The sequence below is a fragment of the Hippichthys cyanospilos genome, chromosome 5 (assembly GCF_059441005.1).
Source record: "Hippichthys cyanospilos isolate Australia breed blue-spotted pipefish chromosome 5, RoL_Hcya_1.0, whole genome shotgun sequence".
NCBI lineage: Eukaryota > Metazoa > Chordata > Actinopteri > Syngnathiformes > Syngnathidae > Hippichthys > Hippichthys cyanospilos.
Window position 1 is genome coordinate 10,713,016 of NC_142373.1, and position 16,930 is coordinate 10,729,945.

The 16,930-nt window shown below is 39.2% G+C and overlaps 1 protein-coding gene across 6 annotated transcripts in view; it reads right to left on the reverse strand.

Annotated features, from left to right (window-relative positions):
• Window positions 1-70: 70 nt before the first annotated feature.
• LOC148423479 (dedicator of cytokinesis protein 9) overlaps window positions 71-16,930 on the reverse strand; it is a 71,013-nt gene continuing 54,153 nt past the window's right edge. For 3 of the 6 annotated variants that reach the window (XM_088414416.1, XM_088414413.1, XM_088414415.1), the window contains exons 31-53: window positions 16,688-16,866; window positions 16,473-16,589; window positions 15,726-15,837; window positions 15,494-15,627; window positions 14,328-14,439; window positions 14,191-14,257; window positions 14,046-14,093; window positions 12,465-12,601; window positions 10,895-11,010; window positions 10,690-10,827; window positions 10,433-10,615; window positions 10,123-10,236; window positions 9,841-10,056; window positions 9,138-9,195; window positions 8,968-9,074; window positions 8,765-8,887; window positions 7,960-8,073; window positions 6,975-7,121; window positions 6,147-6,357; window positions 5,656-5,846; window positions 4,360-4,460; window positions 4,136-4,274; window positions 71-1,754 (exon numbers count right to left, since the gene is read on the reverse strand). In XM_088414416.1, coding sequence (XP_088270542.1) covers window positions 1,629-1,754; window positions 4,136-4,274; window positions 4,360-4,460; window positions 5,656-5,846; window positions 6,147-6,357; window positions 6,975-7,121; window positions 7,960-8,073; window positions 8,765-8,887; window positions 8,968-9,074; window positions 9,138-9,195; window positions 9,841-10,056; window positions 10,123-10,236; window positions 10,433-10,615; window positions 10,690-10,827; window positions 10,895-11,010; window positions 12,465-12,601; window positions 14,046-14,093; window positions 14,191-14,257; window positions 14,328-14,439; window positions 15,494-15,627; window positions 15,726-15,837; window positions 16,473-16,589; window positions 16,688-16,866 — 2,990 coding nt within the window. In that variant the 3' untranslated portion in view covers window positions 71-1,628. Of the gene's footprint in view, window positions 1,755-4,135; window positions 4,275-4,359; window positions 4,461-5,655; window positions 5,847-6,146; window positions 6,358-6,974; window positions 7,122-7,959; window positions 8,074-8,764; window positions 8,888-8,967; window positions 9,075-9,137; window positions 9,196-9,840; window positions 10,057-10,122; window positions 10,237-10,432; window positions 10,616-10,689; window positions 10,828-10,894; window positions 11,011-12,242; window positions 12,287-12,464; window positions 12,602-14,045; window positions 14,094-14,190; window positions 14,258-14,327; window positions 14,440-15,493; window positions 15,628-15,725; window positions 15,838-16,472; window positions 16,590-16,687; window positions 16,867-16,930 lie in introns of all 6 variants that reach the window. The other 3 variants (XM_088414417.1, XM_088414414.1, XM_088414418.1) reach the window with 2 other exon arrangements.

A 16,930-nucleotide genomic window follows, 5' to 3' on the forward strand; every position in this document is an offset into this window, starting at 1 on the left:
CCATAAAAAAATTCCTAACGATACAACTCGAGCCAAAAAGACACGGAACACAAACAACAACAAAAAAAACTGCAAAGAAATTAGTGTATTTTATTCAAAGAGAAGCAGCGGGGGACCATCAGCTTACAGCAGAACTGAGTTGTGTTAAATACAAATTAAAAAAATCCTCACTGCTGTTCGAATATAAAAGACATTTTCAAATGGATGAACACTAAAACGGTAAAAGCTAGTGATAGGGAAAAACGAAGCCTCGTGAAGAGTTTGTGATTTTTTTGTTTTTATCTCTAGATGGTCCTCTCATTTAAAACAAAATGGAGGCAACCGCAGTGGAAATGGATTTAATTTACATTGCATGAGTGCCATCTAGAGCAGTGGTTCTCAAATGGGGGTACTTGAAGGAAGTTCAGGGGGTACGCACGATTTTAAACATGCAACAATAATTATTGAATTATTTGTTTCAGGAAAATATAAATTTATAAAACAACTTTTATGTTCAGTAGATTATTCAATTTAATTATTGTAAAAAAAAAAATTCTTCCCTATACTAGAATGGTTGGACCCAAATTGTCATGTGCCTCCTCTCGTTACCTGTCAAGGAAATCATTTATCTCATCTCTATTATGATTCCAAAGTTGAATATTTTTCTGTGGACACATATTTATTAATTTTTTTAGAACATGTCTGACACTTTATATTGATTGATTTTTGTGGGAAAATATTTATTAATAATTCATCACAGATCTCTTCTATGATCCAAAAGAGGACGCTTTAGGTTGATTATTTTTTTGTGGACCAATACAAATGAAGTTTGAAAGGGTCTAAAATTTAATAAAATCAGACACTGATGGCATGTTTTAAGTCTTTTTTTTTAAACCCCAAAATGCTTGGCATTGGTTAATGAGTACTTGGCTGAAAATATATTCCACAGGGGCTACTTCTTACTTAAAAAAAGCTTGAGAACCATATCGAGGAGCAAAAAATACCACAAGTGTTTCATGAGGCTTCATTTCCCATCACCAGTAAAAGCTTCAAACGACCCCCCCAAAAGTAGGCGCAGTGTCAGTTTCCACTCCTTCTTAGCTTTGGCATGAAGGTGAAAAAAAAAACAAAAACAAAACATCTGTACAGTGTATGAGCTCCACACAGCAAAAATCCTTTGCAAATATTGCACACGCTCCTTTTTTATATATATACACAAATAAAAAACTCGACCTACCTTCCTTTTTTTCTTTCTTTCTTTTCTTATGCAATGGCTTTAAATAATCTGCAACCTGGTCAAGACAGTGAGGCAATTTCATATTGGCTAACATACGGGAGGCTAAAACGATAGAAATATCATGTACAAGAGTGATGCACGTATGTTGCATATGCTTAGAATATGCTTAGAAAAGTGTACTGTACATAAAAACAAAACATGACTTGATTTTTTTTTTTTATCAAAACAAACAAACGACGTGAGGACATGCAGCTAGGAAAGGAAACGAAATGACATCACGTCATGTTGAGGCTCCGCCCCCTCAATCCCCGCCCCAGGGCGCGGCCTCTAGTCGACACCTGTTCGGTGACAACCGCTAGGTCCGTTCCTGCTCCAGCCTGCTCGGCGCAGCACCTGACTGCTTTCTGGCTCTTCATACCACAGAAGAAGAGCTGGGGATGCCCTGGATGGTGGCCCCCGTCGGCGTGCCGCTGATGGCGTTGAAGATGTGGAGCGAGTCGGGAAGAGGGCTTTTGATTCCGTCGTCCACTGTGTTGATCTGGAAGGCAAAATCCATACATGCAAGAATGAAATAAGAAAAGGCAAAATCATTCAATCCCAAAGACGTATTTTTACGTTTTTTTTTTTCTTGAAAGAGTCCAGACATTCAATTCCGGGTAGGTATATAAATAATTGCCTAAAGGAGGGTCCAAAAATGGCTAATGAATCAAGAATTAAATAAGAAAAGGCGAAATCATTCACTCATTCAATCCCAAAGACGTATTTTTACGTTTTTTTTTTTCTTGAAAGAGTCCAGACATTCAATTCCGGGTAGGTATATAAATAATTGCCTAAAGGAGGGTCCAAAAATGGCTAATGAATCAAGAATTAAATAAGAAAAGGCGAAATCATTCACTCATTCAATCCCAAAGACGTATTTTTACGTTTTTTTTCTTGAAAGAGTCCAGACATTCAATTCCAGGTAGGGATATGAATAATTGCCCAAAGGTGGGTCCAAACATGGCTAGTAAATCAAGAATTTAGTCATGAATAAATTAGGTATTACTTTAGCTAGAAGTACTTAATTAAATGATTACTTTAGTTATTGAACTACCAAAGAAATACTTTAGTAATTCAATATTTAAAGCAAGACATTACAGACATTAAAGAACTAAAGTAATCGTTTACTTTTGGGAATTTGTACTAATCAATTACTTTAAGCGTTCCAGTACTAAGGTAGTCAATTACTTTCATACTTAATTATCGTTCCAGAGAAATTATCACTCTACAAAATAGCAACATGATTTCCTTTGGGCATGTTAAAATTTGTCCAGAAAATAGTTTACATTCAGTCTTAAGAGGTTCCACTGTGTAAGGCTAATTACAGATGATATTAACATTTATCCATAGACTGTAAAAACACACAGATGAAAAGTATGTACACACAGTAATGCATCAGACAGATGCATGCAGGTATGTAATGTAAACACAGGCAATAAAAATGATGATGTTTAGGACAGATGTCAGATTTTTATAAAAGCTGGTTGGAACATGTGAGGTGGAGAAATGCTTTTATTTATGACTGGCATGTAAAGATAAGTGTGTGTATGCGTGTGTTTCGCTGTGTGAAGAATTTGAACTCAGAATTCCTACACAAATGGAATTAGCCCCACTATGTAGGTATTAAAAGTAACGTAAATATATTGTTAGTAAAATAATCATTTCTGTTTACATAATCCATTGCAAGTTAAGAGGAAATTAATCGTTCTCACGAGTTTGTGCTGCAAGGAGTTGAATGGATGTCACATGTAACACATTTTAATTTATGTTTCGCTCTGTATTTTATGAGCGTTTATTGTTATAGATAATCCGGCTGGGTTGTATGTAAAGTAATGACATCCAGGCCAAATCATTGCGTAACTTCTTTGCATTCTTGTCAAATACATTTTGTAATAGAGGGTAACTGACATCCTTGACTAGTGCTCATCTTATATTAAAGGGACAGTGTGTAAGATTTCATTACGGACAGCAGGAGGCGCTGCAGATGCTGCATTTACCATTGTCCGTAGCTATAACAAACATGGCCGCCTCCGGGGAAGTGCCACCCCCACATATAATATAATTTAATGATTACTAGAACTATGATTACATTTAAAACCTACTGTTGGTCATTAAGAACACATAAATTTGCAAGTTTTTGAAATTTACAATCATTTAATGTATTCCTTTTTAATGAAAAATGGTCTAAATGTTACACATTGTCCCTTTAAGCCACTTCACTGTAGTGATTACTATGGCCATTGGATGGCGGTGTTTTTATATATACAACACATATACTACAAGAACGTAAGGAATAGAAGCTAATCTTTCATATTATCCCAACCGTGTTTACATAAACATTACACATAATATTGTGTACGATGATGGAAAATGCTAAATATACTGGCAAGCTAGAGGTTGCCTTTTTAGAATTGACTTGCCGATTAATCGGTCGGGCCCTTTATAGAATGTGCCTTCAAACATTATGCGGAACGTGCTTTATTGGCAAACAAAGGCCATTTGGCTGATTATTTTTGTCCGAAAAGTGAAGGGCTGTAATCGGCCGATTAATCCATCGGGCCCTACAGCAACATTTGCATTCAATCATTCATAAAGGGTCAAGCAAGAAGAACATCAGTTAAATTGATACTACTTGAGTTTATCCTGAAAATGTTCAGCTATACACCTAACCTTTTGTGATTGGTGTATATACAAACACACACACACACACACACACATAGTGGCTGCACTAATGAACAACAACACTTAATATTATCATTACCATCCAATCTGCTCATGCCAGCACCAAGAGAAAACAAACAAAAACAACAGTGTTATCAACATGCACGTTCCATTAAATTCTCCTTTTGTTGGGACTTGGAAAAAAAAAATTGCACTGACTTGCTCGTGCATGATGATGGACAGCTCTCTGGCCAGATCTCTGTAGTTGGCCTTCATCTCGTCATGATACTCCTGCTGGTCCTCTTTAATGAGGCGCTCGTTGATACCCAAGCCGTGGCCGCACGCCTCCACGAAATGCCTGCGGGCAAACGCAGCCATGTCGGGATGCGTTAAAAAAGAGCGAGGGCAAGATCAAAGTTAGCTTCTGTCGGGAATAATCTCACCTGAAGACCTCTTTTAGTTGTTTGACATTGTTATCGGGATACTTCTTGGCACTGGCGTCGTCCAGAAAGGCACGGGCGTACGCCAGTGGTCCGGCGTTCACCTGCGACAAATATTTACAGCGTCATGAAGGCCACTGTCATACGATTTGAGAAATGCAGGAATTGATAGTTAAAAATATAATAATTGACTCCATCGTAAAAAAAAAAATCTTGTCTTATGTTTAGGATATAGTCAAGCACTGGTTTAAATGAACATTAATTCATGAATAACTAAAATGCAGACCAGGTGACGGTGGAGCTGGGTTAGAAATTAGGGATAGGTTAGTAATAATACCAGATACCAGACCCATTTTAGGGTAGGGTTGTCCGAATCTGATATTGATGATACTGTCAAATATTAGCTAGAAAAAAAAGTAACAACACCTGAATATGTCCAATCTAATATTGCTATCCAATATTGTGTGATATTAGCAAAGAAAGAAAACAATATTATACATATATATGTATATATTAATATACAATATTTGCCCATCCATCCATCAGCTACTGCTTTATCCGGGTCGGGCTTGGGTGCAGCAGCTTGATCATTTTATTATTATTTTTTGATGTTATAACATTAATCCAAATAAAGAAAAAAAATCGGGGCTGTTATCGGTCCAATCCGAAATCTTCGATATTAACAGTCTCGTACAAGAATTGGTATTTTGCACATTAAAAAGTACCCTTTATATTTTTATTGACTTCATGAGGATTTTACTGACTTTTTTTCCCACCTTAGTTTTTAGAAACTAATTATTACACCATTAAAATATGAAACAAAGAACAATGACATTCAGATTGACATGATAGTTATGGTCTACCTACAGCAGATTTTTACCCAGCATATGTGGGTCTGGTATATGTTTGATGAAAAGGGGTTCTTATAGTAGTTTTCTACTCATTTTTAACATCACTGAATAATTTAGGTCCAATAATGGGAGCCCTGAGCTGAAAGCAAACACGGTGAAGCAGCATTTATCTGTTATGCTGCATTCAAATAAAACCCACTGCCAACAAATGGAATTTTGATGTTTGAAGTGTGTTTTACATCATCCAGTTGCTTCGTTTACAGCCCTTTTCTTTTAGGTAAAGTTTACTAATTTAACTCTTTCGGTGCCACTGACGGCTGTAGACGTGAAATATCGAATTTGACCGGGGCGGCTGTGATGTGGGAGCTAACTTCGAAGTGAAAAATCCCATTTGAGACACGAGCCTCGACGGAGGTTCGGATGCCCTCCGAGCGCTCGATGTGCTGACCTGGACGCTGATGCTTCCCTGCAGTTTAAGCTGCAGCCGAATCATGTCCACCTCACTGGAGGAACACAGCTGATTGATCTCAGCCACCTTCTTGTTCATCTCGTCGATGGCCACCTCGATGGGGCTGAGGTCTTTGTGTTGCTGATACATGACGGCGATACGTTTCTTCACGTAGGGGAAGCGGTGCGTTGCTGGGAAAAGCGGCACAGAACGTGAGAAGCCGCAGATGAAGCGTCTTCGACTGAGCGTAAAGATAAGTATCTGCCTTTGAACTTTCGGATTTGTTGCGCCATAAAGCAATTACAAGTCTGATTGCGGCTTATCGGAAGTCCTTGGGGAAACGAGCTGACGCATTCAGGATTTAATCTCGATATTTCACGCATGTGCGGAGAACATGGGACGACGGCTTCTCGTACACGGAGGAAGCTAACAATGCAAATCCAAATTGAAAGTGACATCAGTTCGCGCCCCGAGTTTTGGAGGTCACTTACTGGTTAGAATAGTTCTGCGTTTGCACTGTTCCTCCACCCCGCCTTGCTTTTTGCCAGATACGGTGAAAGGCATCTCGAAGACAAAGCGACGGATGTTGTGGCTTTTTTCAAAATCCGTCTTTCTGTCTGCCAGTTCCTTGTCTTCCAAATCTGGCGTCACGTGCGTCACTTGTATGTATGCATACTTGGAGTCCAGGTCTTTGGGGTTGATCTGTGCAGGACAACAAATGACGATTCCCTTGTCAGCGTTCGACATCGCACAATTTCTTTTGTGCGAATGCAAGTGAAGTTGCTTTTGAAATTGAAATTCCGAGGAATATTTCCATCAGGATTGTATGGCAAGGAGTTGGGTCAAAAATAACACACACTGGGTCAGAAATGGACTGGCCCAACTTTTTGGGTCAAATAATTGAAAGAAATGGTTTAAGCCTCTTTGGACATATTGTTTTTGACCTGAGTGAGGGTAAAAAACAAAACACATTGGGTTATTTATTTAAATTGGGGGAAAAAAGATGCACGATTGAAAACAGTTAAAAAATAACTCAAATTGGTCAGAAATTGACTCACTCAATTTATTGGGTTAAATTAAAAAGTTGGATTGGTCCACCTTTGACTCAATTTGGGTTATTTTTGACCCAGCTGTTTTTTTGAGGGTGTAATTTTTTATTTCTGGAAAAAAAAAAACCTCTAAACCAGTGGGACAAACCAATTGAAATGGACTGACCCAACATTTGGAGTAAAACGATTGAGTTAAAAAGTCGGTTTGGTTCCTTTTAATTTGGGTTACTTTTAGCTCCGGCTGTTTCGGAGCATTCGGCTCTTGAATACCTTTCCAGAATCCTGAATCATCTTCACATTCTCTTGGCCAAACTTGTCAGAATACAACTTGAGGAGCCTTTGAGATATTTCGGACAACGGTGTGAATTTGGGTTCTTTGTAGATGTATTCCTTCCCGTCTTCATCCTCAAAAAATCCCTATAAAGATGCAAAATAAAAAGAAAACAATGCTGGGCATTTATATACACATGAGAATAGAATAGAAAAACGCTCACAGAACCCAACCAACCCAACACCCAAACAAAACAACAATCACTGGCCACATCTTTAGGTACACCTGCACAAATGAGCAGACACCAACGTCGTCGCCAGTGAGCGCAGCAATCACTTTAAAGGGACAACCCAAAGAAAAAAGCATCTCATTGACATGCTCTGACCACTTAAGCAATGAATCCTGCAATTGAAATGTTTTCGGCGGTAATCGAGATGACACTGAAGCGGCACGGCACGCACTTCAAAACCACACGGCGGACCTACAAAATTGACTATCACACTGAATTTACCTCAGCATCGGAATCGGTAAACTGGTAATGCTACAACAGTGCCAAGAGGAGAAAATCAAAAGGTCATTATCTTGCCCCGGTGGCAGGTGGAAGTAAACACACCCGGCAGATATCCATTTATATCGCAAGCGATATGAAACGCATGTAGAAGCTGCCATGCAACAAAGGCAGAAGCTGTGATGAGGACTGGAACGGTCGACTGAGGCAAGAAACGTAATGGCAGAAAAAGCACCCGCCTCACCACGCACGCGGGAAGCTCTGATAGGCTACCAAGGGGCGCAACTTACCGCTGCCTTAAAAGAGGGCGAAAAAAATACAAATGAAATGGTATTAGAATGCAAAAGTCAAACTAGCGCTGCATTAGGGTAAAGAGGAACATTCAAGTTGAAATTGGAGGAGACCCCCCAAAAAATCAAGGCAACGCAAGCAACATACGATGCATGACGATTCTCAGAATTGAACGTTTAACATACCTGGCCAAAAAAGGCGACTCGGAAGTAGGTGCCCAATATCCTCTTGCCCGTGTGCATCACCTCCGTGACTTTACTGTAAGCTCGATGCAACGTGTCGTACAGGTGGGCCAGTTTCTGCCGAGAGAATCAAAATGTTACAGAAAAAACATACTCGAAAGCAGTTGGGTTTAAAGATAACCCAAATTGGGTCCAAAAGTGGCCAACCAACCAACATTTCTAGTCATAATTTAAACCACAAAAGTTGAGTCAGTTGATTCGGAACACAATTCCAGTTCTTTTTGTCCCAACGGTAGAACTGCCAATTTTTTTTTTAAACCCTTTAAGCGCCAAAGTAGAAAAATTGTATCAACACTTTATCGCTAACCCACATATATAACCCGCATTTTTTACATTGCAAAAACACTTTCAAAAAGAACCTAATTTGGGTCAAAAAGTGACCATCTTCTAAAGTTATTCATTTAATCATTAGTTTTGACACAAAAAACATTTTCGACACTTGAAAAACTAAAAAAGACCAGCCAAACTTTTAAGTTATTCATAGGACCCAAAAAGTTGGGGCAGTCCATTTGAGTCAAATTACACCCTTTGTTTTTATCCAAATGTATTGTATTAGATTGTATTTTCTTAGCTAACATTTTTTTTTATCACTTACTGCAAAGACAGTTACAAAAATGCCATAAAAGGATAAAAAAAGTGTCTAGTCCAATTTATTAAGTATCTCATTAGACCAAAAATTCGGGTCAGTTAATTTTGGACCCGATTTGAGTATTTTTTACCCCAGTCGATCTGAGTGCCATCCTCATACCTCAAAATCCCTCCGTTTCTCATAAATGGGGATGATCAACTTGTAGATATCCGAGATGAGCTCGTAGCGCTCGGCTTTCCACAGGCCGTCGGCGCATTCCTCCAAAAGCTCCATAAGCACGTCCTGATGGAAAAAAAAAACACAGTTCGGATATGATAGTTGCATTTACTAACATTTAGAGCAAGGTAAAAAACAAAGCCTACTTCATTGAAGTGGACGTCCTGCATGCCGACATCCTCCATCATGGCGGCCTCTTCGTCAACGTTGGGCGTCACCACTTCGAAAGCCGAGCATCCTTGTTTGAACATGCCTGCAAAAAAATATGTTCACGTCAGTGGAAAAAAAGTGTGACTGTGACCTATAGTTGTAGTACCTTTTCTCCGCAGGTATTCTGCCACCAGCGCTGCCACGTGAACGTAGCACATGGCCGCCTGAAAGAAAAGACGAGCGTGAAATCAGGGAGCAAAATATTATCTAAGCTGTAAGGGGAAGGTCAGAGCAGAAGTTTTCTTGGCAATAATATATTTTTCTTGCTCCCATTTATCGAAAAATGGCCTTCTGATTAATCTGATTGTTTTGGGTTTTAACGTGACATTTGCAAGTTGAGCTACGATTGGTCCTGAGCATCTGTTACGTGATTTTCAGTAAACAGCAAGTGGCCGTTTTGAATAAAAACTGCTATTTAATTTGCTTTCCGCGAATTAAAATATTAATCAAATTGTTTTAACACGAAGTAGGACACACAACCTCATCAAGGACAAGACACACCCGCAAAACGATCTGTTCAAAGTGCTGCCATCAGGTAGATGCTACAGGAGCCTGAGGGCCAGGTCTGCCAGGCTTCATCAAAGACGAGGGGCGCAACTAAGGCGCACACTAAAGGACACAATGGAGCTGAAATTTCACCCACATGGCGACAACATATCAAAGGTCAAAATGGCACTGCCCCTTAGTTATCACAGTACCAGGACATCAGCAGGAATCAATACCAACTGATTACTTTATTCCGTACTTTGTTTATTAATTACTTAACTCCGGCCACTTTTTTAATGTTTTATTGATTTATTTTTACAGACCTCAGACAAATCTCCATTCTTGACATGGATTCGAGCCATGCTGTCCAGCCAGGTTTTCCTGAGCTCCGGTGTGCTGGTGTAGGACTTGGCCAGGCTGTACTGAAGGTCCACCAGCATTTCGGGGTCTCTTTCATGCTCCTTCATCTGAGCAGTGGCCATCAACACTGTTCGGATACGTTTAGTCAGGTCCTTCACGTCGGGCGGGAAAGCTGTGTTCTGTTGAGAAGGACATTTTTTTGTAGCTGTGACTGACTCAAGTATAACAACAAAAAAAACGCTGACCTTGATTGTTCTGTCACTGTTGGCACAGTTGTTGATTATGGACAAGGAGTGCTGGAAGCGAGTACTTCCAATACCAATGACATCGGCAATCAACTGACTCACAGCTATCACCACCTAAAAATGAAGATCAACACAGTTTTCGTTTTCTGTCTTGGCTCAACAAAGCTTGGAATCCAATTTTATGTTTTTTTTCTTCGTAAAACTGATTCACTGCCAGTCTGCTAAAAATGGGTTTTTGACGTCTCTCGCCGTCAATGGCAGCGAATGAGTTAAAAGGACGCGAGCCGTTTCCTCAGTCAGATGATCCCACCTGCAAATGTGTCCTGACAAAGGACTTGCGTCCCGTGTACTCAAAGTTGCTCTTCATAAGAAAGTAGAGCAGATGGGCGGCATCGCTACGAATGGAGCTCAGCTTGGAGTTACAGCACTTCAAGATCTCGTAGCAGAAAGCGGCGCACATGTCGGCGCGCCCTTCGAAAAACGTGCTGGGGAACTGAAAAGATGGAAGCCGTGGTGAGCTGCGGACGGGCTTGCGATATACATAATAAACATTTTTATCATCCCTACCTTGTAGATAAATGTCCGAAGTGAGGTGAACACCTGTTTGAGGGCCGTTTCTGACTGGTTGATTCTCAGAAAACAGAGGTGGACTTCAAAAACTTTCTTCATCAGTGGACTGTGCCCGTGGTCGGCGCACAGTTGGGGCTAGATCGAAGAGCGAAAACTGATGCGTTGATGTACCACGGAGAGTTGTGATGTCATCGATTTTTACCTTAAAACCCATGATGAAGATACTGAGGGTGTCCAGGACGGTGAGGCACACTTCAGTGGCGATGTTGGCCTCCAGAAGAGAGTGATTTAACGTGTCTGCATCCGTGTGACTGTAAGCTGAAGAGAGCAGATGGCTGTAGTACGTTCACGTTTCATTTTATATTCAGTGTCGCTCGGTCTGCAGTTATCGAGTATTTTGGTGTTCGGATAAGGATGGGACAAGACACAAACCGCATGTCTCGCGAGATTGAGTCTATGAGACCTTCTGTACAGCTGCTTCGAGTGAGTATTTTGGGATTTAGACAAAAATATTGTATATACAGTATACATTTTTTGTTGGTGGTGAAAAACAATGATCAGAAAAGACCAAATAGCACATTTCCACTTCATAATAAATTATTAAATTAATAATAGCTATTTTTTTTCAATAATCGACATTTTAACTGAGATTTTAGACAGCTCTCTTCCCATATTATTTTTCAATGAGACGATTGACGTCAAACCAACAGAAGACACGTTTGATTCAACCTGGTACGGTCAAAAGTGATCAGTAGCAACTGCAGTCATGATGTCAGCATCAAAGTGTGCAGTTTTGATTTACGTCTATTAAATTGCCTATGACAAGTACTGCTAGCTTGCACCTAAATGCTGCGCTAAATGTTGGGAACGGGAACCATAAAATAAAATGTCAACGTAATTAAATTGTATTTTTAGTGCACTGTGATTAGCGTTAGTGATTTCATAACAACTTTGAGTTGCGCTCGGGAGAGATGAACAGTTTATGCAGTGAAGGAAGTTGTCACTATTTTACCGAAAGACTTTCAAAATAAAAGGCGTTCACATTCATACTTTTTTTTAGTATGGTAAGCTTTATTTTGGATTATTAACTTGCCTTCTCACCATGTTTGGCAGTATTTTTTTCTATCACGCAGCACATTCTGCTGTGTATTGCTTTGCAGGTGGCCAAAAATACCGCTATCCAAAAAAAGATCTTGTGTTGCACATATATCGTTTTAATCTCGCGAGATCTCATTTTCGAGATCTTGTTCCATCCCTAATTTGCATATTCTACCGAAAACATGAGTCTTCAGAAAAAAACCATACAGAAAATATTTATGGAGGATATCCAATCTAAATTAAACAACAAGAATGGTCTTGATGAGCTCGACTGCCCAAGTGAACATGAGTAGGAGAGAAGAATCTCCACATCACAAAAAAAATAATAAAATAAAATATTGACTTCATAATGACTGACGCCAATTGGCCGGCGATGCACTATAATGAGTCAAATCATTCAGACGGGCTCTAGAAAGTGAGTGAAACTGCCTGCCATCCTGACACGCTCTTACCATGCTCTACAGATATTCCAAGAATACTTGAAATCTTTTTTACGCTGAAAGCACAAAGAGACTTTAGTAAGAGACTTGTCACAATGCGCAGCACCAAAAAAAAGAAAAACGTTTTTTCTTGATGGCAGACAGAGTTTTGAATTAGATGATGATGATGATGGAAGCGCAAGAAGGCAGTTTTGATTTTCATTTGGGGTTTGAAGCCGAGTATGGAACACTTACTGTGGTTAAAAGTGTATGAGTTATCCAGGCTGCTGAGCTGCTGTAAGCGGGCATGCATCATTCCCGCCCTGTTACGGGACACAGGCAGAGTCTGAGACTTCCGCTCATGCGCTACGTGTCCTGCCCCGTCCTGGTTCCTGATGAGGAAACAGGACAGAGATTGATGAGTCTAGCAGACTGGCCGACCAGAGTTAGCGGAGCAGGTTAGGGGGACTTGTGTTAAGTGCACGCAAGTCAGTGGCGCAAATGCAATTTGGGGTATTCTCTTACAGAAATAAATTAGGTGTGGTGACAGTAAACAGACATTTGCGGCCAAAAGTCAGTGGAAATTAACATGACGTCAATACCGGCCTTTGTGCATGCTGAATGAGGAAACGACCTTGCCTAAAGTTCACTCATTCAATCGCAAAGACGTTTATTTTTTATATGGCGCCCACACATTCGATCCCAGGTACTTATCTATGTATTTAATTAAAAAAAATTAAGCACTAAAGTATAAATGCATATAAGTCGCTAAAGTAATTGATCACTTTTGGTACTAAAGAAATATTCGATTATGGACAGAAAGGCATTAATAGTCTATTACTTTTGTACTTCAGTAACTAGAGTAATTGCTCACATTTCATACTTTTGTATATAATTAAAACAATTAAGACTCAGTAATTGCTTACTTTTAGTACTTTAGAACCTGAAGTAATTCATTACTACCTTTAAATTACTAACCTTAATGAAATTATCTCCTATAGTAATCATATTTGTACTTAATTACCTGGAATTTTATTTAATATTTATTTACTTTAACTATCTAACGTAATCAATTGTTGTAGTACTTACTTTAATATTTAGTTCATACAGGAGACACTGGTAAACCACTTACTATATATATTATATATATATATATATATATATATATATATATATATATATATATATCACAATAAAGACATTCTAAATAACACAGTTAAATAACGACATTATGTAATAGCTATTAGCTCATAATTTAATCAAGTGCTAGCACTGAAGCAAACAGTCAGCCATGCATGATGTCAACACTGCAACCCCAAAAAAAAAAAACCAAAACAAAAGTCATGCATTAGTCTAGTGACTCTAGTCCACACAGTTGTCTTACCCAAGCAGGAGAGGGCAGGAGCCAGGTTTTAAATCACAGAGTTAAACTTGCCAGCATTAATGTGAGTAGAGAAACAGCGATGGGGAGTTAGAGAGGCAAAAATAGAGCAAACAGCTAAAGAACCCCAGTAGTTGAAGTCTGAGCCCCATACATTCACTGTTAGTTCATAATATTGACATTCATTATTTACACCATGAGACCTGGATTGAACTACAGCACAAAAAAAAACAACTAATGGGATTTTAAAGAATTTCACACATTTTCGATTAAATGAAGGTTTGTCTCAGTGGTTAAGATAGGGCAAGGAAAGAAAACAGCAGATGGATTTAATTTATACATTTAAATCTGATTCGATATTTCCACCAGTCAACCAAATGTGTGAAATTCTTTTCATTATAAATAAAAACTGTCTAAAATTGAATATTTTTGTACCGAGACCTAACCAACATTACCTTGCGATGTAGCGCTTTCCCATGTATCTGAATTGGTGAAGACACACCCTGATGGAAGGGGGGGGGGGGGGGGGGGGGGGGGGGGGGGGGAATTAGTCCATAAAAATCAAACATCCTCAAAGGTCAAATTGTTGAGACGTCTTACTCGACTAGCGTGAAGAAGTCCATCAGCTCAGCAGATGTTGTTTTTTTCCAGTATGTGAATAAAGCATCTGCAGTGGCGAGTTTCAGTTTAGTCTAGTTATGGTGTAACGGGCGAGAGGATGAAAACGCCATTTTTACCTTCGGACATGCTTTTGAGGACATGCAGGAAGCACATGAGGAAACTCTTGATCTCTGCCTGCTCTAGTTTATCGCATCGGAGAAGGCTGCCCAGTGACGAGGCGGGCTGGCTCTGCGACACACACAATCATCACAAGACTACTTGAGGACATTTGATGGTTTTAGGAAGGGGCGACTTAATCATTTGAGGCCGAAAAACAAAACGGGGAAAACGGTTATTATTGTCTGTCATCAGTCAATATTCTGTCCATCGTATCGGGATTCAAAGTGTGATCTCAAATAGTCAAAGCTGTCTTTTAAATATATTTTGTTTAGGGCTACGATGGAGAGTTGGGGTTAATAAGGGCAATGCTTCTCAATTAAATTTTGCAAAGCCCCTCGCGAATGGGAAAGAGAAAACGTTGACGCTACACCACACCCACCAAGCCGATTATAAAGCTTGTATAACTATAGCTAAAACTGAACCATTTTTAAAATTAACATGAGAAAAAAAGCAATAGAAATCAACTTTCAGCAACTGTCAACTAGTTTTTACAGCGTTCATACAGATTACAGGTTAGCCTTAAGCTGAAAAAAAAAACAAGCGCATCAAAATCCTTGAAATGTTTTAAAATAGGGTTAAATCAACTTTTGACTGTCAGCTATTTTTTTACAGCATTTATAGAAGTTACAGGTTAGGCTAAAGCTGAAAAAAATAACCAAGTGCATCAAAGTGCTGAATAAAAAAGGGTTTAGTTCAAGTTGTGCTTCTCAATTAAATTATGCAAAGCCCCCTATAGAAAAGAGAAAACTTTCAGTTCCCCACTCACCGCACCCACTATAAATAAGATTATTATAAATAAAGATTGCATAAGTATACCTACATCTGTATCCTTTTTAACATTAACAAAAGAAAAAAAAACAAGATAAATCAACTTTAAATGACTGCCAACTATTTGTGACAGCATGTATACAAGTTATAGGTTAGTCTAAAACTGAAGAAAAAAAAGTGTATCAATGTGCTTGAAAAAAAAACAAGATAAATCAACTTTAAATGACTGCCAACTATTTGTGACAGCATGTATACAAGTTATAGGTTAGTCTAAAACTGAAGAAAAAAAAGTGTATCAATGTGCTTGAAAAAAAAATGATGCCAATACTTATTTTATTGCAATTATGAAATGCACCTTGTCTAAAGAGTTGCCTTTTTCCGCGTTCCTCTCCGGCAAACTGTTGCCGGAATCGGTGCTGATGAGGGATCCTCGTGAGTCTGCGTGGCGCACGGAGTTAACGTTGGGCGTGGAGGACGTGTGAGGGGAGGCTAGAGGAGGAATGACTATTGTTAAGACCACTTATATCGTCATGAAAATATCAATTATGTTTCCTCATTTTTTCCTCTCCATCAGTATTTCAACTCACCAGTGCCAGAGATGGCTCCAAAAACATCTTTATGCAAGCTGGTGTCCAAAAAAGTGCTGGATCTGGGTGGTGTCATCAAAGCGTTGGTGAGGAGAGAATCTTCTCTTCCGTTCTGATAGAAATAAGATGACTTTAATATTTGCAAACCAGCATAACACCAGAATCATTGAAAATTGAAATTGATTGAAATTGAAAATGGATTAATCTGCTGATAATTTTGTCTATTCATAAATTCTTCTAGGCACGTCCATGTCCCTAGGAGCTTCCTGAACCAGTCAGAATTTTCAGTCAAACAGTTAAAATAAAAAATAAAATCAACAAGTTTATTTATTTATTTATTTATTTTTAATAAATATTGGCTATTGGCCACCTTGATGACAAAAAATAGGTATTGCCCCTAAAAAACAAAACAAAACTGTCAAACTAAAATGAATGTGAGTAGGACTGCAGATATCTATTGTTTTAATAGTTGAGTTAACTGAATCGGATTGTAAAAACACTTTCTAATTTCCATTCTGTATTCAAAAACTTGTGACATTTTGTTACACTTACAGTGCTAAAGCTAAAAATAGCAGTATTTATTTTTTTCAAAAGTAAATACAGATATTTGGAAATATTTTGATTCAACATTAATCAATTTCATTTTGTTTTTAGAATTCTTAGCTACCAAAAATCAAAGGTTTTCTACAACGGTTTTGTTGCAAGCTTCGTGTACGTCCAAAAGTTGCCACTGGGTGTCGCCCTTACACTGTTGCAATGGTTGACGGTGAACGGGATCACTTCCTTCACATTCAGCCTGTTGACATTCTCTTGTAGCAAACCAAACAAAGGCAAGTAGAGGGTCGCCAACCTGGCCTGCTGGCTCTGGCAAACAAATGAATCACTCAACAGCGTTCTCCAACAATAATCAGACACCGAGGCGACTCAGTGAACGAGCCCCGGGGAAACACGGCGCCGCTTACTTTCGAGGTGTAGCGGTCATCAAACGTGTGCTTTATCATCAAGTTCTTCAGCACCTGGATGGCGATTTGCCGTATCTCACGGTACTCCTGCAAGGCTGCGTTGACCTCCCGCAGAAGCAGTCCAACCAGGAAGTGGTTCTTGCAAAAGTCATCTGTCAGCGAGTAATCCAGTTGGAGGTCTGAGGGGAGGAAGCGCAGGGAGAGAAGATTAGGACGCAGGAAACAACACCGACCAATCAGTGG